The sequence below is a fragment of the Scyliorhinus torazame genome, chromosome 22 (genome assembly GCF_047496885.1).
Source record: "Scyliorhinus torazame isolate Kashiwa2021f chromosome 22, sScyTor2.1, whole genome shotgun sequence".
NCBI classification, from domain to species: domain Eukaryota; kingdom Metazoa; phylum Chordata; class Chondrichthyes; order Carcharhiniformes; family Scyliorhinidae; genus Scyliorhinus; species Scyliorhinus torazame.
Genome location: NC_092728.1, coordinates 78,472,299 through 78,500,063, shown reverse-complemented (window position 1 = coordinate 78,500,063; position 27,765 = coordinate 78,472,299). Strand labels below are relative to the sequence as shown.

General features: G+C 39.7%; 1 protein-coding gene across 12 annotated transcripts in view; it reads left to right on the top strand.

The window, feature by feature from the left end:
- dennd1a (DENN/MADD domain containing 1A) overlaps positions 1-27,765 on the top strand; it is a 723,976-nt gene that overhangs the window by 615,947 nt on the left and 80,264 nt on the right. For all 12 annotated transcript variants that reach the window (XM_072488418.1, XM_072488416.1, XM_072488417.1 and 9 more), the window contains exons 14-19: positions 1,042-1,143; positions 4,736-4,823; positions 13,752-13,792; positions 19,744-19,815; positions 23,271-23,327; positions 27,064-27,195. In XM_072488418.1, coding sequence (XP_072344519.1) covers positions 1,042-1,143; positions 4,736-4,823; positions 13,752-13,792; positions 19,744-19,815; positions 23,271-23,327; positions 27,064-27,195 — 492 coding nt within the window. The remainder of the gene's footprint in view (positions 1-1,041; positions 1,144-4,735; positions 4,824-13,751; positions 13,793-19,743; positions 19,816-23,270; positions 23,328-27,063; positions 27,196-27,765) is intronic.

The window sequence follows — 27,765 nt, the reverse complement described above, 5'->3', positions numbered from 1 at the left end:
GAAAGTGCTAAATGTGTGACTTCTGCTCATAGTTTAATTTAGAACTCAATTGACCTGCTTTTCTGCAAAATGCCTGATCCTTAGCTCCACCAACTAACTATATCATCTCACCAAGCTGAAATCTAATTAACTCCACAGGCAACCCCCCTTAATCCAAACAAAACTACATTAGCCCAAGCTTTTTACGATGCCTTAATTGCACCCCTGGCCCCCCAACCTTTCAAACCAAGATTCTTTTAAAACAAGACTGCAGCGGTCTCACACACATTAATCCAGGCCTTTAAGCTTTACTGCACCAAATACCTGCAATACAATATATCCCTTCGTTCATCACAAGAAGAGAAAGTTTAAGAAAATCAGACACTCCTAAATGTAATTTGATCCACAGCCCAACTGATTTGTTTTCCAAACATGGGGCAAGACATTAATGACAATGATCAAGGAAGAGGTGGCAAAAATACTGCATGCATCACAAGGTGTTACAAGATGTTACAGAAGTAGTAATTATTTAAAATCATGGGAGTGCTGTTCTTGATATTAGTTCATATTCATGTGTTGGTGTGAACAAAATGAATGATAGAATATCCATTCATTCAATTCATAAGCAATATCTCCAAATTGTACTTCAAAGGTTGAGAAATGTTCTGGGTATTTAATTGTTCATCTTGTGCTTCCCTTTTATCTGTTTCCTATAATGAACCATTTTAAGTATGCTGCAGGTAAGCCGGAGGATGTTGCCTCAGGTAATATGGAGGATCTTGCAGAAATTAACTCCAAAGTCTACGGTTGAACGTCAAACAATGACTTTGTTTATTTGAAGAATGTATGGACAGGATAAAGCTTGGTATAAATATCAATATTTGAAACCATGACTCATTTTCTGTACATCTCCAAAAGTTCATTAATGGGAGCATCCAGTCTCTCTCTCAACCACACTTGAATCATGCGATTGAAGCTTTATAGTGCGCCTGTTACTTCATATCTAGTTAATGGCCCAATGAACTCCTCCACTTAACATTATAATGTTGTCATTGTTTCCAGGAGGAACCCATAACTTTTAATGAAGATATTTTTGTTTCACACCGCTCCAGTGCCATGAGACAGTTCCTTCAAAATGCAATTCAACTACAGCTCTTCAAACAGGTAAGAGATTATTGTTACCTTTTGGGATGGTTGGCAGCACACTTCACCCTCACTGTTTTCCATTGTATTGAAAGCTCAAGTGCAAGTTTGAGCTATGTTGCGGAGAAAAAGTACAGATATTCGTCTTGAGTATACTCATGCCCCCTCACGAGAAACCATACGGACGACTCTTGGATTTACAAACGAGGCCTATATTGTGATGTTAAAGCTCGGGATGATGACATTACTATCAATTAGGTCTTCATCATGCATAGTATATGAAAACAATTAACCAATCATAACATGAGGATATCTACTTAATTATAATACCCATTCAACACAAAGACATCTATATGCTGTCTCCTGATATTTATCACCGGTTCCTCATAATCGAACAAGTGGGTATCAATCACCTCCCCTGTCTAAGTATAATGGCCTTCTCAAGGTAATGAAGCCCACTTCAATAACAATTTTGTATGATTAGGTTTCCCTTCCCAGACAAGCTAGTCCCAATACAAATGGTGAAAATATCCCACATTGTTCATTGCCATCCTTTATAATGTCCGCCTGTTGCTTGTCTTTCTTGGGGCCCCATCATCAGCAAGATGTATCCTTGGGATGGTTTCCTATAGCTAACAACTTCAGTAAAGATCGATACAGAAGAATTTTAACCCCTTCAGCACTTAGTGGATATCTAAAGTTTTAAAACTAATTCTGATACAATGTCTGAAACGACACCCTTTCAAGCAACAATGGGGTAATTTTTCACTGAGATTAGCTAAAAGTAATTTATTCTCCACATAAAATTGCAACACTAAATACTGGCTTAAAAGTAATCATTATGGAAGTTGCTAAATGTAACATGGAAGTTATCAAAAGAATTAAACTCGCAAGAGGTGCGTTCAGCAAGATTCGAACAACTTGGAGAACAAGCACTTGTGGGAAAATATTTTACTCAAATGTTCTGTCTGTTCAACACTTCCCTTTTTATGATTATGAAACCTGGACTGTAGCCAACCAAATGATGAAACATTTTGCAATATGAGATTATAGATGAATACATCGAATAACTTGGAAAGAGAGAGTAAACAATGAGAATGCGCTGGGGAGAATGGAATCCAGAAGAGGCATGATAGACATCATCAAAAGAGCTGGAAATTTGAGTTTTGACCATCTGATAAGTTGTCACAAGATATACAGAACACTGTTTGAAGACCACATCAATGGCAAACGGAGCCGAGAAAGACCAAGTGTTTCTTGGACAAGCAACTTCAAAGATGCGCAACCATGGGCTATCAGGAGACAGGAGGACAGTTTACAGTAGAACCAATGGGTAAAACATTGCATCCAACCCTTGGCAAGAGGAAGGAACGTCAAAAAAGAATCAGCCAAATAGTAGTTACCCAGAAGAAAAAAACAGTTCAGACCAGTATTTTTATTTCTGACACCTTACTGTTTTTCCTTCTGGGTAGGAGGAATGATAAAATTGTAGAAGGTAGATTCGAATGATTTCTTTACCAAATTAGATATTCAGTTATAGATTTTAAGAAGTACTGGCAGATGAGCTTGATTGCTTGTCCCATTATACTCCAGAGAAATAAAAAGGAAGCCACTATACTAATTCACTATTGAGCGTTATCAATCAAGCACAGACTTGATGGGCCGAATGGCTTCTTTCTGCGCTGTCGGGAACCTGTGGATTTTATGGACGTCATTTAAGCAATATTCAACTTGCAGAAATTTTATGAAATCTGATCCCTCGTGCCACTATGCCATTTAGCTAGATCATGGTCGTTGAGGTTATGGGTTTGTAAGGTGCTGTCGAAGGACCTTGATGAATGGCTACAGCACATCTTTTAGATGGTACACACTGCTGCGTTGGTACTGGAGGGAACAACTGTTTAAGGTGGTGGGTGGGGTGCCAATCAAGCAGGTTGCTTTATCATGGATAGTGTTGAGCTTCTTGAGTGTTGTTGGAGCGCCACTCATCCAGGCAAGTTGAGAGTATTTCATCACACTCTGACTTGTAGATAGTAGTGTAGCCAGTTAAAATGGCTAACTCCCGATTTAGAATGGTGAACGAAAAAGGCTGATGGGAAAATCAGCCAACAGGACTAAAAACAAGCAGCTGCAGGTAAAACTGTGTATTCACCTCTGGGGAGGCCAGACAGAATCGATACCTGCAGCCATCAGCATAACAACACACCAGCCATCTGAATATTAATTAGCAATCCCCGGGAACAATGTGCAACAAATTAGACACACAAAGCCAACCCAGACTTTTCGGCGCCAGCAGGAGCCTACACAAAGAGAGGTGAACGACCACCCCAAAACCACCCATCGATCAAGGAATCGCTCCAGCATTGGAGAATATCGAACCAAGTGATTGGGACCAAGTCCAATCACTTGGAACCAGGTACAGGGTCCGCCCCGAAAGGCGGGAAGCCCCTGGGGACTATAAGAATAGAGTCCCTAGTTCAAATCGCCCTCTCTCCATCCTTCCGCACCCTTCGAGACCCTTCTGCTGACCTTCTGCAACAGCCGCTAAAATCGTAAGTCTTACTTCAACGCTCGCCTCGAGATGGGCGCTCCTGGCTATCGACCTGTTCCAGCTTTGAATCCCGCAGGCTCAGAACCCATACGAAAGGCCATTCGTTTCCCTGACCTGGTGGGCCATTTCCAAAGTTAAGTATTGGCCTGTTAGTTGTAGGAAGTAGCTTAGAAGTAGAATTAATGTATAAGTATTGATTACTGTATATAATAAATGTGCGTTGATTTAACTCTTACTAAGCGGTGTGTTGGATTATTGATCATTACTTGGACTTGAACCACGTGGCGGTATCAGAAAGATACCTGGCGACTCAAGAGCAAAGGTGATAGAACAAGAGCAATTAAACTAAGGCTAAAACGAGCAACAGTAGGCAATGTGTAAAGTTCCACAGAATTCTTAGCCTCTGGCCTGCTCTTGTAGCCACAGTATTTAAATGGCTGGTTCAGTTTAGTTTCTGGTCAATGGTAACCCTCCAGGATGTTGATTGTGAGTCATTCAGTAATGGGCATGCCATCTAATGTTCAGGGGAGATTGTTAGATTCCCTCTTGTAGGAGATGGTCATTGCTTGGCACGTGTGGTAAGAATGTTACTTGCCACTTACCAGCCCAAGCCTGAATATTGTTGACGTCTTGCTGCATGTGGACACAGGCTGCTTCTGTATCTGAGGAGTTGTGAATGGTGCTGAACGTTGTCCAATCATCAGCAAACAAATTAGCAAACTTTCCCACTGCTGATTTATGATTGATAGGTCATCGATGAAGCAGTTGAATATGTTTGGGCCTGGGACACTGACTCGACATCATGAATTAGAGGACTTCACTCAATAAAGAACACACACACTCTAAATTACATCTCTTTTTTTGACCATATATGTAAAATCTACAAACAGACGTATTTTCATTTTTGTCTAATTTACAGATTCTTTTAATTAACTCTTGCCCATTAATGCTACTTTGGCAGCATAAGAATTTGTAAATACTGTGCTTTCTCCAATATTTTGCTTTCTGCGACTGTCACACATTTGAACAGTTGTGTTCTCAAAAAATGATTTTATTTTTCAGTTCATTGATGGCCGACTGGACCTCTTGAATTCTGGGGAAGGATTTAGTGACGTGTTTGAAGAGGAGATAAACAATGGCGAATATGCAGGTGGGTAAGGCCTTACTGAGCAGATTTCGGTCTAGTGAAGCTGAAAAAGATTAGTTTTGCTGACATTTAGGGCCCAAAATTAAGAACATGTGTTAGTTTATTGGCCTTGACTCAAGCACTATGGTTCTCTTTTGAGAAGCAAAATTAAGGGATGAAGGTTCTTGCTTTGATTACTTGCATTTGCACCATTGTTGCACCTTGCATTCCTATTGATCAGTTTATAACCGTGAATATCATGTAGATACAATTCATATTTTTATTGATTTATGAGGAGTATGAGCTTGTTCTCACATTAATCAGAATAAAAGTGCTCCTTTTTGTATTGGATGTACTGAAACTTGGAAAAAAACAGGCCTGCACGGACTTTGAGATTTATCAGTTTCCTTTAATTTTCAGTGTATTTCAGAGGTGTTGCGAACATTGTAAAGGAATATGCTGCACTTCTTCTTTTTCTTGTGAGAAATGCATCTCTGTGGTGTCTATTTAAAAATAAATGATCAAATTGGAACTTTTATTGAGGCTCAGATACCAAATAATGGGAGATGAGGCTTGGCAACAGGATGTTGTGTGCAAACGCCATCTGGAATCAGGAGGCCACCCAACTCTTGGGGAACTTTTTAAAACATTTTATTTTTAAAAGAAAAAGTTACAAGAATGTATTTTTGAAAGGAATACCAGGAGGCAACACATTCTTGTATGTTCTGTACCTTTTTGATTTCCATAAATATTAACAAATTTTGTAAGATAAAGGGTTTAAAATTTAACCACCCGATTAGCAATTTTATGTTGCAGAACAGGAACTTGCAATGAAAGATGCTTTTAATTTAAATTAGAATTTATTTTCTTATTCTAGGTGACATTCTGTGAGATATAGAAACCACAGCTATTGTTAACTAAGGTTGATTAAATTAGTATTTGTAATACCAACAACAAAACGTTATGGCCATGTTGTATCACATTTTAAAGGGTGGAGCATTTATTAACACACAGCTTAAGTTTTAACGCATTTCAGTTTAAAAGAAAAAAAAAGGAACTTTGCCCCTGAACTTTGGAATTCTAACTTTGAGCAAACTGAATTTAGTAGTATGTTATTTAAAAATGCATGTCTGCTTGTGCTAATATGTGTAAAGACAGATGAATTTTACGCACAAAGTGTTTCTCATTCCTATCATTTTTTAAAAATCTTTTTATTGGCATTTTCAAAATTATATACATTGCTGTTCGTTTTCATTTATTGTACAGTCACAAAGATTCCTTCTTAGGTTTCTCTATTTACAGTCTGGCTGGCTCAGCCTACAATCCTCCCTCCTCCCCTCCCCAGTTCCTCTCTCCGTGACCCCCCCCTCCCTTCCCCATTTTTCATTGCTGTTCCCCATTTTTTCTTGCTGGGTTTTGCTACATCACCTTGCTCCCCCTCCCACTCCCGGTCCTCCCTCGCTTTCCTTTTTCTATTTTGTCCTGGCTATTTCCTACTGGCTATTTGTGTGTTGGCCACAAACAGGTCTTGGAACAGTCGGGTGAATGGTTCCCATGTTTTGTGGAAGCCCTCTTCCGACCCAAGGATGGTGAATTTGATTTTCTCCATTTGGAGAAATTCTGATAGGTCGGACAGCCAGTCTGCAGCTTTCGGTGGTGCTGCTGATCGCCAACTAAGCAGGATTCTACGGCGGGCGATCAGGGAGGTAATGGCAAGGGCGTCCGCCCTCCTCCCCATGAAGCGATCTGGCTAGTCTGATACCCCGAAGACCGTCACTTTCGGGCATTCCTCTCTGACCCTTCCAAAAGCAGTGAATCTTGCTCCACCATTAGACAAAGTATATCTTTTGGAAGCATATGACTAATTATTTAAATCTTAAACCAGAAAACAGACACATCAAAAAAGAAATATGAAGAAATAAAAAAGAGCACACTAGTCTGGTTGTTTTACATTTTAAACCTTTCATTATTGTTTTTAATCATTTTCTTTTTTTTCTTCCTTTAACCCTTACAGCTGAATTGTTAATGTGTACAGAACTTAAGTTTACTTTGGTGACATACTCATTGTAATTAAATTACTTTTCATAAGGCTGAAGATGAGTTGTGCCCTAGATTAGAAAAATAGCCTAGTGATAGTGAAATCTCTAACTTTTAGGAAATCTGCATTGAATAAGATCACACCAAGGCTGCTGATACATCGAGGAAGAAAGATCAGGAAAAACAATTACGTGATAGCCGGAAGGAAATTGCCGCAAACCAAAGCTAGACAGTAACAAAGGGGAAACAATTGCAAATAGCCTGAGTGCAGGTTCAGAAGTGGGGTCAACAAAATTAAAATAACGGCAGAAAAAGTGACTAGAACAGAACGAAAACATTCAAAAAGGCAGAGTTAAAAGCAGAATGTTCAAACGAATAGAACAAGATTGAGACAGCACGTAACATGTGCAGGAGTGAGACCCATGATCAAAATGAAAGACAAGACTGCTTTATTGATTTTCTTCCCCACACCATTTCAAAATGATACATTTCATATGATTTCATATTATGTCCAAATATTAAGATTTAATTTCAACTTTCAATGTTTAGAATTAGTAGATTTAGAAATGATCTTCTCAGGGTTGTGTTTAGTATTGTTATGCGCAGTACAGCAGAGGTGATTTCCTTTTTCTTTTCACTGACTGGAATATTGACTTCAGCATGACTATCATTGCATTATAATTCTTCTGTAAGAATAAAGGATGACAGACAAAAAAATTGTGAAAGCGAAAGGAAAATCTGACAGCAAGGTCTACATGAAAGGTACAATGTTAATATGGACAGGAACTGCCTAACGGTAGGCTGTGCGTGTGAAAGGGACACTATTACAAAAGAAGAAGAAAAAAGGGGAAAGAAGCAAAGCAGGAATGTGAAATAGAATCACAAAAGCAGGATGTAATAATTTTCATTCTGTCTTTTCCTATTCTTCTTTTTCTCTCCTGGTTCTTGTCATTTTTTTCCTGATTCTTCATGGCCGCTTGGAGAATCCAAAGACTTGTCTGATTGTGCTCTTAATCTAAGAATTGAGAAGGGTTGGGAGGGGGTGCAAGTGGGAGGAAACAAACAGATTGTGTCCTTCCTGATTTTGTGACTGTGTAAATACAGAAGCATTGCATTTGCTTTTTGGTGGACTGATTGATTAATATTCACATTGCACCAAATCTTTGGGCTTCCAGATGATCATACCATGGAGATAACCTGGATGATGTGCTGGAGACTCTTCGGAGGTCCCCACGCACTAACTATGCAGGAATTGCCTGGGCAGTTTCAACTTCAATAAGCGATTATTATTATTATAACTTCCATTAGGCAATTACCTTGCCTAATTGCATCTAAAACATTCCAAAACTCTGATTTAAAGCTGAGACTTCAGATGGTTCCATCTCACTTAGCAGAATAGTAACACAGGAAAATGTAGAGGGATTAAAACCAGTCCCCATCTCTGGGTAACTATACTAGTAATCCCACAACCCCACGACTAACCTGAAAACTGACTACAACCACCCTCAACCCATGACTGCTCACGTACCCGGACTATCCTACTCCTCCACCAATGACTAGCCCCCACCCCTTGCCTCTCACACCCTACCCTACCCAGCTCACTCAGTTTATGCAATTACCTTATCTTCCTAGCTTGTCAAACGGGTATTTAAACTTACCGGTCTGCGGTGACTAGTGCCGTAAAAAGGCACATGACTTGTCCTCCCCCTGATGCTCTTACACTACCAGGGAAAGACTCCAGAAGAGGGTACACTCACATTTCTCTGGAAGCCCTGTTCGGAGGTCCGGCGAGAGATATGGTGCTCTAGTGTAAAAGAGCAGATTGGCAATCTGACTGTGATTGCCCCTCTTCGGAGGATTTAGCCCATAGTTGTAGTTAGCTTGTTTCACATTAGTATGACATTTGCAAAATCTCATGAGAAGAGGGCACGGCATGGTGGCACAGTGTTTGTCTCGTGGACCAAGGTACAGTGAAAAGTATTGTTCTGCTTACAGTCCTGGCAAATCGCTCCAGACATGAATACATGGAACATACTATAATAATGAAGAACATACTATAATAATGGTTAGAAAAGGTGTCGCAAGATGATCTGTAGGGGAGAGCTCTCAGAGAATCGCCACGCTCCGACACCATCTTGGAAAATGACAAGCTGCTCCATCTCTTTTGCCCCATTGGGGCCGCTCCAGTGCAGCTTGGACGTTCCACCGCCCTCTCGGAGAAATTCTGGAGGGTTTCCCGACACTGGCAGGCCCTCCTCCCCTTTCCTCAGCCAGGGCTTCCTAAATACAGGAAATATTTCCTTCCTATTTCTCCGCAATCTCTCAAACTCCATTCTATGACTATTATTCAAGTCTGATTCTTCCGCTCCTTGATAAGCTATGCCTAAATTCATTTTCTGTACTTCTCAGCTTTCTCATTTAATCTCTTCCCACACGTCTATCCACTTACCCATCTGATCTCTCGCTCATCCTTGGATATGGAGATCTGTTTTTCATTGTTTTAGGATTCCTCACCCAGCGTCAAGCTATTATTGACATCAATGTTAGCAGTTCAACTGACACCATGTTTAGCACATACAGAATCAAAAAAAATTTTTTTCTTCATTAGTGCACTTGGACAGTAAATTGTGCAAGCGTATAGTTATATATGAATACATGTGTCCTGTTTAAAACTATTTCTGTTCATCATGTTTCTTCAATACAGTTATTGCCATAGTAATGCTTCCAATACAAGAGTCTCACAGTCCGAAGTAGCACCAAAGTAAACTTCCAAAATTTTCTGAGGTGAGGACCACCAACTTTAGGAAATCATTGGTATATAGCCATTGGCTGTGCATCAAGGGCAGCCTTTAACCTGGATTATACCAATAATACAGCAGCATCACTTTTCTTTCTCTTGTCTAAGATTAACTTCTGCTTGCTCCCAAACCAGGAAAGCAAGCTGGCTGCCATCCTATACCTAAAACCCATCTGATTCACTAATGTCCTTTACGGAATGAAATTTGCTGTCCTTATCTGGTCTGGCCTACACTTGACTCCAGACTCACAGCAATGTGGTTGACTCTTAACTGCCCACTGAAGTGGCCCAGCAAGCTACTCGTCTCAAACCACTAAGAAGTCTCAAAGGTATTAACCGAATGGACCACACAGCATCAAGCTAGGCACCGGTAATGACAATGGCAGACTCAGCCCCAGCCCATCACTGCCGAAGTTCCTCAGGATTGTGTCCTTGGTCCAACTATCTTGAGCTGCGATATCAGTGATCTTCCTTCCATCATAAGATCAGGGTGGGGATGTTTGCTGATGATTGCACAATGTTCAGCATCATTCACGATTCAGATATCGAAGCAGTCCGTTTCCAAATGCAGCAAGATCTAAACATAGATCAAGAATTGGGCTGAGAAGTGGCAACTAACATTTACGGCACACAAGTGCCAGGCAATGACCATCTCCAACAATAGAGAATCTAACCTTTGCCCCATGATATTCAATGACATTACCATCGCTAAAATGAAAAATGAAATGAAATGAAAAAAATGAAAATCGCATATTGTCACAAGTAGGCTTCAAATGAAGTTACTGTGAAAAGCCCCTAGTCGCCGCATTCCGGCGCCTGTTCGGGGAGGCTGGTACGGGAATTGAACCGTGCTGCTGAACCTGCCTTGGTCTGCTTTCAAAGCCAGCGATTTGGCCAGTGTGCTAAACCAGCCCCTCTACACTATCAACATCCTGTAGGTTATTATTGATCAGAAACTGAATTGGACTAACCATATAAATACTGTAGCAACAAGAGCAGGCCAGAGGCTAGGAATTCTGTGGCAGCTAACCCAACCTCCTGACTCCTCAAAGCCTGCCCACCTTCTACAATGCACAGGTCAGGATGAGTCTGAATGAGTGCAGCTCCAACAGCACTCGGGAGCTAGACAACATTCAAGACAAAGCAGTCCGCTGGATTGTCACCCTTTCCACAAACATGATGCACATTCACATTAGCAGCAGTGTGTACAATGTACAAGATGCAGTGCAGGTGTGGTGATATGCATGTGCACATCAATGTATATAGTTATCTATCGTTATCGGTATGACCTCCAACCAACAGGTGGTGATAGAGATACACCATGTGACTGGAGAGATTCAGCAGTTGGCAGTAAGTCATACTAGAGAACAGTCGCACCTACTACTGGGCGGCGAATGTGGAGAAGGTGCGGAGCTGGGTCAGAGGGGTTGATTCCCAGTGGGTCAGAATGGAGGAGAGTTTGTGCAGGGGGTCAGGACTGAAAGCACTAACAACAGCGCCGCTCCCGATAACTCCGGGGAAATACTCAGGGAGTCCGGTAATAATAGCTTCATTGAGAATTTGGAGGCAGTTTCACCAACACTTCGGGTTGGGGGCAGGGTCAAGGGAAATGCCGATTCGGGGGAACCACAGATTTGAACCAGGGAGGTGGGATGGAAATTTTCGGAAATGGGAGGAGAAGGGGATCAAGACACTGAAAGATTTGTTGCTTAGGGGTCGGTTTGCAGGATTGAAGGAGCTGGAAGCGAAGTATGGGCTGATGCAGGGAGAAATATTTAGATACATGCAGGTTCGAGATTTTGCCAGAAAGGATACAGAGCTTCCCGGAGGTACCGGCCTCCACATAGCTGGAGGAGGTGCTGACGACGGGGACTGGAGAAGGGGGTAGTGTCAGTGGTGTACGGAGATATTTTGGAAGAGGATAAGGCACCACTGGAAGGGATCAAGGCAAAGTGGGAGGAAGAGTTGGGAGAGGTTATAGAGGAGGGGGTCTGGTGTGAGATGCTCCGGAGAGTAAGTGCCTCCACCTCATGTGCGAGGTTGGGGCTGATACAGCTGAAGGTGGTATACAGAGAGCACACCTCACGAGGGCGAGGATGAGCCGATTCTTTGAAGGAGTAGAAGATGTATGTGAGCATTGCGGAGGGGCCCCCCGCTAATCACGTTCATATGTTTTGGTCCTGTCCAAAGCTAGAGGATTACAGGAAGGAGGTTTTTAGGGTAATTTCCAAGGTGGTGCACGTGAAACTGGACCCGGGCCTCCGGGAGGCCATATTCGGGGTGTCGGACCAGCCAGGGTTGGTAAAGGGGGCGGAGGCAGATATCATAACCTTCGCCTCGTTGATCGCCTGAAGGCGGAGCCTGTTGGGATGAAGAGCAGCCTCTCCACCCTGTGCCCTTGCGTGGCGGGGGGGACCTGTTGGAATTCTTGACTCTTGAGAAGGTTAAGTTTGAGCTGAGGGGAAGGACGGAGGGGTTCTACAATTCATGCGCATTATTCATTATGCACTTTCAAGAACTGGATAACATCGAACATTAGTTGGGGCGTGTGGGTGGGAGGGTTGGGGGAAGGGGAACTGTATGTGTTAACGGTGACTATGGGTGATCCCTGATTCCTTTTTATCGTTTGTTTATGTAAACATGCGGGCTAATGTTTGGGGTTTGGTGGGAGGATGGGATCGTTGTTATTGTTATGGGGATTGATATATTTGTTGCTGATTTTTGTTTATTGTTGGTGGGTGTAAATTTGGGAGAAAATGTGAAAAAGGAGGAGAATAAAAATATTTTTTTTAAAAGAGAACAGTCGCACTAGAAGTAGCTCCAGGAGAATTCACTGAATTCATTTATTTTGTTAATGTTTGTATCATAGTTCGTTAGTTATCTTTCCATGTGTTCATCTTGTTAATAAAACTATCTTACTAGTCAAAGAACTAGATGTTCTGTGTGCATCTGTACTACAGCCACAACCCAGGACATAACAGCAGAAACTCACAAAAGGTCCTTAGACAGCACCTTCCAAACCTACAACTACTACCATCTCAAAGGTCAAGAGAAACAGATGCATAGGAACACCACCATGTGGAAGTTTCTCTCCAAGCCACACACAATTCTGACTTGGAAATATGTCATTGTTCCTTTACTGTTGCTGGATCAACATCCTGGAACTCTCTCCCTAACAGGGTATACCTACACTACAGGGACTGCAGCAGTTCATGAAGGCAGCTCACCACCACCTTCTCAAGTGCAATTAGGGATGGGCAATAAATGCTGGCCTAGCCAGTGAAGCCCATGTCCCTTGAATGAATCAAAAAAAACCTGTAGAAATCTCAGAGAAAAGAATGCAACATTTTGCAAAGCTTTTTGGGGGGAAATCTTTTTCTTGGCATTACTTCATTTTGCAAAACTAAGCAGTTTGCCTAAATGTAGATGATTTGCCGATATAAATTGCATCGCATACTAATGGTATATTGACTTCAATTAAACCAAATATCAAGCAGAGCACCAGACATATGGCCAATGTGATACCGCCTGTTGCATAGAATGTTTAAGGCAAATTTCTAACCCTTGGTGTTCTTTAATTGCATATCACTTATGTTCAATTATCTGCAGGGTTAGGGCATTATTTGTGGTTGCATTTGAGCATATATAAAGAGATACGTATTGATACAGTGGGATGGTTGGGTTAGTAGATATATGCTTGTAATGTTTCACTCTATAAATAAATGGCTCCAGGACTATCCTTCACCACCTGGTTTTCTGGAATAGAACAATGAACAGTGTACAGTTGTAGCTAATTCCGATTAAATAAATGAACAAATCCAATGCAACTGGATTTGGCATCAAAGCACAAGTATGTCATTTTTTTTTGTCTTTAGATGTTTCCATAGTCTTTCAATAGCAACTATCTGGCTGCACCCTGCAATTCTCCAGACAAAAACAAAATACTCTTCCTATACTATGTGGCATATTTGTGTTTTATCTATGTGATAGGTTAAAACCCAAGATTTTTTTCAATGATTTTTGAATGGATTACAGAAAACTTGAACAATCGTAATCCTTTGACTTGAATGTTGTTGTAGGATGACTTTCCAAGTAAAACACCTTTCTGCTTTATGTAGGAAGTGACAAATCTTACCATCAATGGCTATTCACAGTGAAGGTGAGTAAAATCTATTATTCTGCCTGCAGTCTTAAGAGTAATAAAAACGTTATTAAATGGAAAAATTGTCAGTCGAAGGTAAACTGAACATACATTTCCCTTATGTTTACTAAAATGTTCCTCAAACATTATAGACATTATAATGTATCTGAACTGGTTGAAGAGTATAGTCTAGGATCCCATGTATTTAGATACTGATCATTGGGGCGTGATCTACCGACCACTCCGCCACGCGTTTTTCGTTGGGGGAGGTGGCCCACCAGCAGGATCTACCAGCAGACTTTGTTGCCGTGAAAACACTGCACCGGCGCCAGACCAGAATTTCCTGCCGGCGTAAATCCCACCTGTATCTCTACTTGATAATGCTGTACGTTATATTTCTTCATTTTCTCAGTTCTCCATGGGTCTTTGCTATCTGCTTTCTTGAACTCTTTGCTAGACTGTGCATGAGTGCGTAGTTAAGAGAAATAAACTGGGTCACCTTCTTTCCTCCTTCCCTGTAAAAGGTTGCCTTGTCTGTGCTCAGTGACACACTTGAAAGTGCAACTGGAAGTTGGGCCTCACGCTCTGGGCAACGAAGTGCTAACCTTCCTTCTGTAGAAATGCCAACGTGTTAATCATGATTTATTACTTGAAAACCATCCTATTCATCATTTACTAAATATATATTTGTATTTGTTTACATTTTTAGAATTGAGTTAACAAAATCATGACATAGTTTAGCTGACTTATGATTTCAAATTAAAAATTTTAATGTTCCAATACGTTCAGTTATTTCCAAGCAACATCTATTTAAAATAATATTGCCTTACTGAATTAAGTAGAAATAAATATTCCATTGGTTTCATTTGTCATAATGGCGATGGCGATGAATAACTTCTTGACCTTCCTTAAAGGAACCGAACAAATGACTTTAATAAACTCAAATTTGGGTTCTGAAATTACGGATTAAGGATATTTCACACCTCTCACCTCACATAACACTAACTGAAAGGACCTTTGCTAATTTTGTAACTGGAGAAAATGTTTTTAAAACTGAATAGAAATTTCTCCTGTGCATTTTAACTTAGGTGCAGAGTTCCAATGCATTTCTTGTCAGGTGAAAACAAAGTATTAGGATTTCATAGCAAGCATCTTCAGTTCTTGACAGCTGTATTACCAGAGTGTGTCCCTGTGAATGTAAACTCTATCTTAACTCCTGATGGGATGTTTTTAAGCGCCGGGCCTTATTTCAATCAAGTCTGTCAGCTGTTCAGTCATTTCCGGCAGAAAGCAGCATTGGCTGTTGGGGAGGATGAAGGTTAGATGGCCCTGAGTAGGTAGGAAGGCCTGGAGAGTGGGGAAAAATATTTCTGAGGGCCTCATGGCTGGGCACACAGCCGGGGGCAACATAGATCCAGACCTTCCTTGTAGGCCATGCTGGTTAAAATTACATTGCAGCCATGTTAGACTACCATCGTATCCTGCCTCATTCACCACCGAAACCAACTGTGATAAAAGCACAGATGAATGGGAAATGGAACTGCTCTATTTTAACTGCTGCCCATTCTGTTCCTGTTGAAAGGGAGAGTTGAAAGCGTTCCTTGTATGTGCAATGTGACTGTCTTAAACATTTAAATACATACTTTTACAGTTGAGCTCAGTATACGCTAAAGAACTCTGCAAATGATTTAAAAATAGAAAGCTTTATTTCTAATTGGTTTATATGAGTAAAGGAGGGTTATGCATAAGCAGTTCAATTCCATAAAATATTTCATGTTTGGATATTTCTTTATTTTTATTATTTCCTTAATTACATGCCTAATTAAATCTAATTACCTCAGAAACAGTAGAACGAGAATTAGTCTTGAAAGGACGCAAATAAACTCAAGGGGCATTTCTCACTGACCTATGTAAAAATGCGTGGATATTAAATACATCATATTCCACACTTATCAGAGTCTGTGGAAAAAGCATAAACAAATATCTGCATCTTTTTTGTTTAGGAAAATAAAGATTGATGCATGAATACCTGCTGAATTTACCATTTTGAAAGTTTATTTTAATAGTGTTGACATAAAGCACAGCTAATGAGCTGAGAGAATTCTCTATTCTTTCTACAATCTGAGCACCTTGAATATGCATTTGCCACCCCACAATGTTATACTCGAGACTAGCGTGTCTCCTGCTGCATTGAGAAATTTGAGTTTTTATTACATATGTAGCACTCCCATGTTTAGAGTCACTTTACAGAATTATTCTCTAAATTTCCTCCAAATGTTTTTAAGTGAATGGATAGTCTCCAAGTGCATAAGTAAAACAAGCCATCCAGCCCCATCTTCCTAGACCTGTCTGCAACCTTTGACACTGTTGATCATCTCCACCTCCTCCAACACCCTCTCCACTGTTATCCAGCTTGGTGGGATTGCACTTGCCTGGTTCCATTCTTATCTATCTAACTGTAGGCAGAGAATTAGTATCAATGATTTAACTTTCTGCTCCTGCACAGTTACCTCTGATCTTACCCAAGGATCTATCCTAGGCCCTCTCCTATTTATCATCCATAAGCTAACCCTCAGCAACATCGTCAGAAAACACAGCATCAGTTACTAACTGTATGCTGATCACCACCCTGTGTGCTCAACCCTTTTATGGTCTTGAAATTGTCAGATTGTTTGTCCAACATTCAGTGTTGGGTGAGAAGAAATGTCTTCCAATTAAATATTGGGAGACTGATTCCATTGTCTTTGGGTCAGCCACACACTCTGGTCCCTCGCCACAAATCCCATCCCTCCCCCTGTCAACTGTCCAAGACAACCAGACTGTTTGCAACCTGGTTATTATATTTGACCCGTGATGAGCTTCTGAGCATCTACCTATGCCATCACCAAAACCACCTATTTCCACCTCTGGTAACATAATCTGAGTGTGTCCCTGCCTGAACTCCTCTGCTGCTAAAAATCTTCATCCAAGCCTTTGTTACCGCCAGACTTGATTATTCGAAGGCATTCCTGACTGGCCTCTCACATTCTATCCTCCAGGAACCTGAGGTCATCCAAACCCCTGGTGTCTGTGGCCTAACCTGTATTAAAACCTCATTAGCACAGAACAGTTTAATTTCATTATCTAAAGCAGACAATTACAATGTTCATCAAGTTGAACTTTAGTCTTGAATCTCTCATTAATCTAAGACCAAGAGTGCTACTAAAAGAAATACGAGATTTGTTTTGTTGCAATGCTGGTGCAATCAAATTTAAAACGTGGTTATGTTTTATATATGTTGCGTGATGTAATGTGCATGAAATGTTAACCCACTAAATATAATTTTCAAGATACCTTGGCCCTTTCCTCCAGTTCTTAATTCACTAAAATATGCTGCTTCCCATATTTTAATTTATATTTAATGGACATGACAGATTTTATTTACTGATGTGAAATAGTTGCAAAAATATACTAGCTTTCTTAAAATCATGAAATTAAGGAACAACCATTGTGGCAACAGCTCTCCTTAAAAGTGCCATAGAGAAATACAAATATAGTCCTGATCAGTTTAAATGAATGAAATATTATGACTCAAATGTTTATATTTTAAATTCGGATAATTTAAATACTGTAGGAATGATGTGGCTGTAAATTGAAGTCAAATGCCTTGCGGTATATAGGAAGGGATTTTGTAGATATTTTAGCGTTTTGAATTTTGTGTGCTATATTTCTGTTCCAACAATAAAGTTTTATGGCATTGTGCATTTTGATACAAGTCTTTTTTGACAAATATACTGATTATTGCTGAAAATATACATTTTGTCAAAACTTTTTATCTTGTACTCGTTAGGATAATTGCAAGAGTACCAATGTCAGAAAAAAACAACAACTTTATACTGTACGAGAAAAGAGTGCTAATTGATTGACAAGTCAGCTGTGATTGGTAGAGGTGTTTCCAATGAGAATGCACCAGTTAATGGTGACTGGCAGTTAACTGCCAAGCATTGTTTGAAAATTTAAACCAAGCAGCTTGACTCTGATTGGTCAAGGCAATGCCCTGAGGAATCACTTATTTTGTTGAGCTGAAACAGGTGCAATGTGTGTGCATGTACTTTCTGTTTGCAAGGAACAGAGTCCTGTGTATTATTCTTTGACACTTGTCAACCAACCAGCACTCTCTTCGCACACAGTATAAAGTTGTTGTTTCCCCTAACATTGGTATTCTTGAAATACCAAGATGAAAAGCTTTGACAAATTGTCTTTTTTTCAGCAATTGGTTGAAATAACTCATGGTTATGTAATAGTTTTGTGCTAGCACATTTGGATAAAATACTGTACTGTGGCGTCTACCATGCCCCCGCCCCCCAGCCCAAATCCCCTTACTTTATTTCTAGAGTTTCCTGCATGTCTCGTATTATTTCCTCAACAACCTCCATTACTGCTCTATTTTCTATTCAACTACTCAGTCTGCCCTTGTCAGTTCAAAATATGCTAATTTTACTTAGCTACCTTCCCATCCATATTGATCTCCGTTACTTCAGCAGACAATTGTTAACTTTCTATAAATAGAATCCTTTCCTTTGCTGCACTCTCTCTCACCTTTTCATGCATCATGCATTTCATGACTTAGATCTATCCTGAACCTACAGACTTGTAGCACAAAAAATGACATAAATCAGAAAGAGTCACAAACTAAGAAAAAGAAACACAAATTTATTATAGAAAGAGGAAATAAATACATTGTAAAATAAAAAGTATCATCAAGCCAAAATTACTAAAATCAAGGAATAATAGATCAAAAGATGGAAAAGTGAACTCTTTAAAAATAAGCATTAAAATTAAGTACAAATTATAATATGCAAAATTAAGAAAAGTACACAGCAAACCTTGACAGTTAATTAATCATAACTTGGGCTTCATCAGCTTCTCCACCATTGCACTGAGACAGACTACCCTGTCCTTTAGAAATTCGGGAGGAACCAATTTCTATATAAGAGAGTCCTAATGTATTTTTGCATGTGAAGATCATAGAACCTTACAGCACAGAAGGAGCCAATCAGCCCATTGTGCTGGCTCTTTGATAAAATTATCCAATTAGTCCTTTTCCCATGCCCGTTCCCAAGTTCTTTCTCCCTGAAAATTTTCATATGTATATTCCTTTTAATAGCTAATGCTGAAGCTGCTTCTACCACCTTTTCAGACACTGCATTTCAGGTCATGACAACTTGCTTCTTGAAATTCTTCTTTGGATATTTTTGTCAATTATTTTAAATCTGTGTCCTCTGGTTACAAACCCACCCACCAGTTTCTTTTTATTTACTCTATCAATACCTCTCATATTTTTGAATGCCTCTATTAAATTTCCCATAACCATTTTTTGCTCGAAGCAGAACAATCCTAGATTCTCTAGTTTCTCCACATACCCAAAGTCTCTCATCGCTGTTATTATCCTGGCATATCTTCTCTACACCTTCCCCAAGGCCTTGACATCCTTTGCTGATTTTTGTTTCTGCGTTTCATATTTTTGCTGTGAAAATATTCACGGGTGCATATCGTTCACAGTAACACTTTAGCTTGTGAGGGCTGCAAGTTCAGCCAATAATCTGTATATTTTTTTAAATTCTGTCTTCCTGTAACCCTTGCCGATAGCTCTTTATATCGGAGTGCTGTCCATCTGCTTTTTATTGCATATTGGTAAGATTAGTGATGTCCTGTTACAGTTCAGGTCTATTCAGAAATTAGCATTTTCACTGCCACAATCAGGCATCAAATCAAGCTACATTAAGTCTGGAAATGCACAAGATTTGTCGAGGGATATGCCACTGCTCCAAAACACTTGTCCTAGTTATTACTGGGAAGTCCTTGTTTAAAAACATTTAAGGCCTTGACCCTCTGGCTGAAGCATTGTGAGAATGTGTTTGCTATGTTAATGGGTTTGTGATATTATAAATACGATATGTGAAGGAATTAATCACCTGATGTATTAATAGAAAGGAAGTGGAGCCATTATAAATACAATGAAGACGAAGGCAAATCCTGCGATGAAAACTGTATACAAGTTTGTAAGTAGGCAATTTTAACGTGATCGAGAAAGATGGAGCTTTATGCTTCTGTGAATTTAAGTAAATTAGTTTACGATGATCGTATTTGGATAAGTACAAGTGACTTATATTCATTAAGATAAAGTGTATCTTACTGAAATATTTATCTTCAGTGACATGTTTATGAGTAAAGAGCTGGTCTTAATTTTAGGGAACTTCAAAAGCTTATCAGCAATATAGTCAGATGTTTCAGTTGCTTGGGGCTTAAATTACAAGTGAACTTGCAAGGGATGCTGCTAGTTTCTGATTGAACCCTGGTTGAAAAAAAATAAGCTTCATCTGGATCAGAAGCTGATTTGTTATACTGCCATGCCTTTGTGGGGTCTTTTTTTCGCCATCTCTAAGGCAGTATAAATTACAGTCTATCTTTTAAATACCTGTTATTACAGGAGGAATGGGATATGACAACGTAAGCAAAGGAATAATTTGTTTGAGGTGGGGTGGTCGGGGCGCTATGGTATTTCTACTGGAGCAGAGAATGCCAAGAGATTTAACATAGTTTTTAAAAATGATTACAAAGGGTTTTGATTGGGCGAAAAGCAAAAGATTATTGTCTCTGTTTGAGTAATCATTGATGAGGGATTATCATGTTAAAACTCTCCCTGATAAGAGTGAAGAGAAAGGCTTTGAAAATTTATTTTGCACTGGAGCTGTTGGGGCAGGGACCACTACAACTTTTAAGGGAAAAGTGAATTAAATGTTCCAAGCTGACAAGTGGGTTGCCTGAGAAAATAGCCACTACAAGTACAATGGTCTGAACACTGTTCCGACAATTCTGCTAAGGTGACATCAATAACAAAAGTGGATCTCCTGGATGGTCATCTTGGGACAGTGTAATATCGCTTCCTATAGGATTCCCCAATAGACTTTTCCTTCACCTACTAGGACTGACCTAGTTGACTATAGCCGCTGACAATGAAAGGAAGGCACAGTTGCCAAAGGTCGCAAGAGACCATTATTGCTCCTGTTTACAAATTCTTGTGTTGAATCTCGTTGTTGCGTCATTACAGGAAGTGATGCAGATTGTGATAGAGAACATAAAATTGGTATGTGGTGTCAGAAGTAATAAGTCCCCAGGAATCTTGCATTACACCTATCAGTTTTATATTGCTGCCGATGTTTATCATTAGACAGTTGAGAAAAATTATATGGGCACTATGGCCCCCATTGAGCCACTGGCCCTGTGAATTAGCTCAGCATTTTTATATATATATATATATATATATATATATATATATAATATATATATATTTCATTCTTCAACAACATTTCCATCCAGTTAGAGCTTTAGTTCTGTTTCAAGCCAAAGGTTGAACATTTTTTTGTTGTAGAGCATTCTACAGCTAAGAACGTTCTTTTGCCGGATATTTTCTCTATACTTCCATTTCTTCATCTGAATTGGTCCCTTTTTGCAGGATATTGTTGGCAGATTTAGCATATCTTTTATTTCTGGTGAAAGGTCATTAAACCTGTGTTAAGACCTGGATGGGTGGAGTACGTGGTTTCTCTCGCCCCACCTTCACAGGTCACCAATTGTTTACCTTTGCTACTGCTAGCTCCAGTGTAAAAAGATTTTAACCAGGCTCCTTTCAATAAACTCAGAATAATTAACTTTAGGGGTGGCACAGTAGCACAGTTGCTTCACAGCGCCATAGACCGAGGTTCGATTCCCGGCTTGGGTCACTGTCTGTGCGGAGTCTGCACGTTCTCCCTGTGTCTGCATGGGTTTACTCTGTGTGCTCCGGTTTCTTCCCACAATCCCCGAAAGACATGCTGTGAGGTGATTTGGACATTCTAAATTCTCCCTACTTGTGGCACTAATAAAGATTATTATTATTATGAAACAAAGCTCATTTTTAAACATACAAGTTGCGAAACTGACTAACCTACAATTTGTAATCTGGAAATGTAACGATTTACCCCTTTCAGAATACCAATACGCATACACACCAAACAAAGGGGAAGACTCATAAGGTGTCTGCAGAGTTGACGTAAATCTGTCCACAATATCATGCAAAAAAGGAGTGATTCAAATGGAGAAATAAAAGTGTAGAGGAAATAACTCACAGAAGTTCTTTCTTAGCTATGAAATGTTCCACAACTACACGGTACAATCCTTGTGCTATAAATAGAACTGAAGTTAACCAGATGCAAATATTGACAGGTGAAGTTAATACATATGGAAATGCTGAGCTCATTCAGGGGTAAGTGTCTCGATGGGGGCCATATAGTCTTTCTCAACTTCTAATGATAAACACAGGTCGCAATATAAAACTGATGGGTGCAATGCAAGCTTGCAACATGGTTCCTGCCGACTTATTACTTCTGACGCATACCAATTTTATATTCTCTATCGTAATTTGTATCATTGCTGCAGTGACATACAACAAGATTAAACAGGAGAATTTGTCGACAGGATCAATAATGACCCTTTGAAAAAGGATGAAGTTTGAAAAGATCTTGGCGCCGTTGATTTGATATTCCTGCGTGGGAAGACAGAGCATTGGTCACAGTAATTGTTCTGACAGTCCTTTCCCAAAGATCTTCAGGGAAACACTGCCTCTGTTAACTGCCACTTGTCGCAACTTTGCGAATACAGGCCAGTTATTCTGTCTGAAGGTGAACATTCACTCAGAGCTTTTAATAGTATCACAGGGAGAGAAAAAGAGGGAGAGGAGAAATCTTCCTTTACATTTTTCTCCCAAGACACACTGAGTTCAAAAAATATGTTCGAAAAGAACTTCTCCTGGGCCCGGTGTTTTTTATAGCCAACCAGCTGGAGCCCACAGACTAGTAACCGCAATTTTTTTTTTTTTTTAATTCATTCAAGTAAATAAAATAACTCTTATCTCCCTAGATATTTGGCTGGTCATGCAATTTCTTGGAAAAAGCAGCTTGCTCACAGACAAAAGTGAACTTGTAACCATTTAGAAACAAACCTCAGAAGCAGGTCCAAATAATTCAATGTCCTTCCGATTTTTTTAAAGCACATAGTTCTTCTGGATATGAATTCCTAACACCTGAACTATTAATACTATTTCTGTCTGCCAAGATACTGCATGACCTCAGTATTTTCAGCATTTTTTGTTTTTATTTCAGATTTCCTGCATCCACAGTATTTTGCTTTCATATTAATTGATCTTTTAGCTGGCTAGAAATGTTGGCATCAAAAGAATAGGAATGTTTCAGAGTTTTTAATTTTGACCTTGATAAAGTACTGAACTAACTTGAAATGTCCATAAAGTATTTAAAAGTTTGCAATTTTTCCTCTGAACTTGTGTTCATTATATTTTCTCCTCATGAATTGTTCCAAAGTACCAGAAATAGAAATGGCTTAATAGCAAGCTTTGTTGCTATTGGAGACAGATGAAGTACTATGAAGAGGTTTTAACTTGAACTCATTTCTGCATTACTAGGCAAAAGATCATGCAAAAATGGGAATAAAAGAGGTGAAAAATCGTTTGAAGCAAAAGGTACTTTTTTTCTTCTTACAAAGTGTTCTGCATTAAGTACCAAACCAGTAAATGTATGATCTGATCAATATGTAATTGTTTGAAACACTGTTATGACCACACTTGAAAATGCATTAACAGAGACGATGTTGAGTGGGCTTTTAGGAAAATGTGGAAAGATGCCCAAGGCCTCTTAATCCAAAAAGGTTATATTGTTTCTACCTGAGCTTTACTTTGATATCTGCACAGATGGTTAAAGCATAGGTTAGTTGATGGGCAAAGCTCTCTCTTAATGCCCCAGCAACAGGCCTTAATCTAACCCGCAACCCCTCAAGAGCATCCTGGTGAACTGTTTCTATTTATTACAAAACTGAACTTCATATTCTGCTTGCGTGAGAACACTGCACCAATTACTGGCATATGGTTAATTTGCATCCCGTATATTACCGTTCACTTGATAAGAGGTTGAAATTGCCCAAATTCATTTCTCTTTGGACTCTATCCTGCCTCTAGATGGAATCATCTCCTGTCCTAGTGTTGTAGGAATAGAGAGTTCATGGAGCAGGGTGGGTGGTGATTTCTGGTTGGAGAAGGCCCTCTATTAGGAAGGGACAAAGCCAGGAAACAATTTTAAAGCATGTGAACTTAAATTTAAAGACATGGTTGGTTTGGGAGCTATATAGCTCAGGAACTTGCAGGTTTGGTAGTTAACACAGGAAAACTATGACAACTTACAGGGAGATGTTAATAAACTTGCAGAATGGGTGTGTAATTGGCAAATGTATGTTAATGTAGGTAAGCCTGAGGTGGTACATTTTAGTAAGAAGAAGAAGGAGGCTGCATCCGCCTTGAAAAATAAATATCTCATTGGGGTAGAGGAGCAGAGGGATGTGTCGGTACAGGTTCACAAGTCACTAGAAGCAACAATACAGGATAATGAATCATTAAAGAAAACAAAACAATAAGTTTTGCTTTTGGTGTTGGTAGAGGAGTTATGAGGAACATGTATAGAACCTTAGTTAGACTACAAAGAATACAGTCAACCGTTCAGGTGTCCATATTTTAAAGAAAAGATAAAGAGGCTTGGAGAAGGTGCAAAGCAGATTTACCAGGATGATTCTGGTGCTGAGAGCTTAAACCAATCAAAATATTGGACAGGCTGGGCCATTTTTCATGAGAAAAGAACTGAGAAGAGCCTAACGAGATAAGAACTACCGGGCATGGAAGATGATCATAGAATCAGAAAATTTACAATGCAGAAGGAGGCCATTCGGCCTATCGAGTCCGCACTGGCCGTTGGAAAGAGCACCCCACTTAAGGCCACACCTTTACCCTAATCCCGCAACCCAGTAATAACCCCACCTAACCTTTTTGGACACTAAGGACAATTTAGCATAACCAGTCCACCTAACCTGCACATCTTTGGACTACGGGAGGAAACTGGAGCACCCGGAGGAGACCCACGCAGACACTGGGAGAACGTGCAGACTCCGTACAGTGACTCAAGCCGGGAACCTGGAGCTGCGAAGCAACAGTGCTAACCACTGTGCTACCGTGCCACCCTCGAATAAATCACAAATAAATTCAATGGCGAACTTAGGTTGAAACACCTTTACCCAGATAGCAAACAGCATTTAAAGGGAAGCTGAATGAGCCAAGTGGGAAAGGAATAGGAGGGTATTAAAGGAGGGTAGAACACTTACATGGAGCACCACACCACATGACTCTCTTGGCTGAATGGCCTGCTTCTGTGCTGTAAGTACTATGTAATATAAGAAATACTCCATTCCCTATTGGCTACAGAGAGAAATAATCTAATCTATAACAGAACTTGATTTTACACCAGGCTTAGCCACATTTTGCACATAGCCTGTAAACCTATACCCAGAAACAATTTTAGTTACACAATTGAGGAGGCTTCAGGAGCAATGAGACATCATTCGCTTACAATTGTCTTGATGTGAATCATGCAACCACACTGTTGGTGGCACCTGTCTTTAAATTTTGCAAAAGAAAACGAGTGATAACCTCAGCCATCAAAACTCAACAACTAAAAATGTGTAAAAACATTCAAAAATCAAATTCTAAAAATAAATCTATCATCAGCCACATTCAAACCACCTACTCGCAATCCTTAAAGTTTGCCTAAATGTATAATTTATCAAACATTTAACTGTTATATTCCTACATTTCAAAAATATTTAATTGTTGCAGAATTATTAGAAACTTACTTCCACATTGCAAACAGTTCACTCAACTCTTCAATATCACTTCATTAACACCTTCCATTCTCTGCCACCTCTACCACGGGTGGCACAAGGAGGCAAGTCCCAAATCTACCCCAGCCGGAATATGGAATGCATTGTTGGCACCAATGTGATTTCCACAGTGGCTGTCCAGTCAATCAAGGCAACCACCTGCCCCCAGCCTGAGTTGGACCTTTACATGCGTGTTGTAATCCAGTCATGGATTGCGATGGCAGAGGCTCCAATTTTCTTTCCATCACAAGGCTGATGAGGAATCTCTCCTGCTCTTACTGCCTGCCATTGGTGTGTGTTGGAAGGATTTACAGATTGATGCTCAATCCCCATTGGGCCACATTATGAACCCACTATGGCCATCAAGACCTGGAATGGAATTTGAACCCGAAGTTTCTGGCAGAGATGGAGGGATACTACCCACTGTGCCTCAAGACCGCCCCTCACTATCACTATTGTAACATAATAACTTCAAGTCCAGGCCCAGGCTGAGTGGCATGAACCTAAGAACCTGGTCAACAAATTAAACCATATAGTAGTCACTTTATAACTTCACCATGAAATGTGCGAACCTAAGTTAGCTGTTCTGTTCCTTCACAACATTCACTTGAAGATAATGCTGTAAGAAAATGAAGAAGCTGAACTTAACTGAATTTCTGTGGCATGTTTCATTAACCTACTTGCTGAAATGTTTTCTTCATGAAGATTGTAATCTAGTTCCTAATCTGTCCAACAGAATTCTGTCAAAAGTTCTAAACCAACGCATCTCACTATTTTGACTAAAGTAGGAGTTTGAATTGGACAAGAATAAACATTTTGATAGCATAGCCAAAATGCTGACATTTTACACCATATGCGCCAGTTAGATATTGAGATTAAATCTTTGCTTAATCATGGTGGTCTGGACACTTGTCGCACCCACTGAGCCACTTATTTTAGTTCAAATATACAGCAAGTTTTAATTGTTCTTGCTCTTTAAAAATCCTATATATTTAGATGACCCTATGAGCTATTTAATGATTTGTAATCATAAATCTCATTCCTCGCATTTCTCCAACCCTGACATTCAGGAGCTGTTCTTTCTGCTGTCTATCCCAATTGTTGATGCGAATGAGGCATCAGTGGCACATAAGTCAGCAAGACTCGCATTTATAATTAAGTTAGCTACAACAGTTATCCTTGACATCAGTCTGAACTTGCTCAAAGTTGGTATGATTTATTTCTGATTCAACATCTCAATCTCCCTTTTGATATGTCTTAAGAGAAGATACTCATTGATTAATGAATTGTTCTTCTCTATTCCACGCTGACAGTTCAATACAGTTATGTCTTTGTTTGCAGTAAGTGATTGATATGTCACTGACTGTGACTTTTCTATACTTCTCTTGTCTCCCTAACATAATGCTTAGACAGCCTTTTCCTGTAGTACCTTCGCTTTGCCCCTTGCCCTTAATCAGGAATGTTGCAGGCCGTGCAAATCACTTTTTCCTACCATGCAGGAAATGGCAGAAAATGGCTACGCTGTGGCAGGAGAGGATATCCATCAGAAGAGTATCACGTCCCCACTGTCTGAGAAGAAAGAAGGCAAGCAGCGAGAGGACCGGCGACCAATAACTGTGCACTTTGGACAGGTATGTATTTAAATTCATCAATCTATGCACTGAATTGACCTTGCTGAAAGGTCCAGAGTAAGGAATATAATCGCAATAAGTGGCATTTTGTTTGATATCATTCTGCTTTTTAGGTCTTTTCGAAGACTAATTGCACATAAATGAAGTGATTCCTTTCATTACGCTCCTCACAATTTTTCCTCCTGGTGCTGCACTTTTTGCTTTTTCTTATTTAATTACCAGGAGCACTCTATAGCTGGTTATTTAGTCTTCCTTTACTTGTGATATCCAGTTCCTTGTAAGAATTATGAATCATTTGTACTATGATGATCTAATGACACTCTTAGTCAAGCATTGAAGTTGGTGTTGATCGGGATAAGCTTTAACGTGGAAATTGCAGCATGTTTCACAAGAAAAATGCAATTTTAATAGCTCCATTACAACTGTTTGGAAAGCACAACCCAAAATCTAAATTCGCTACTAGTGGGATTTTATACTGAAAATATGCATACATCAAACTATTATTAGTATTACATCAAAGGCTAGCATTTGCAGTGACTTTTTTTAAGATATGGGCCTCCCTGGAAAAGA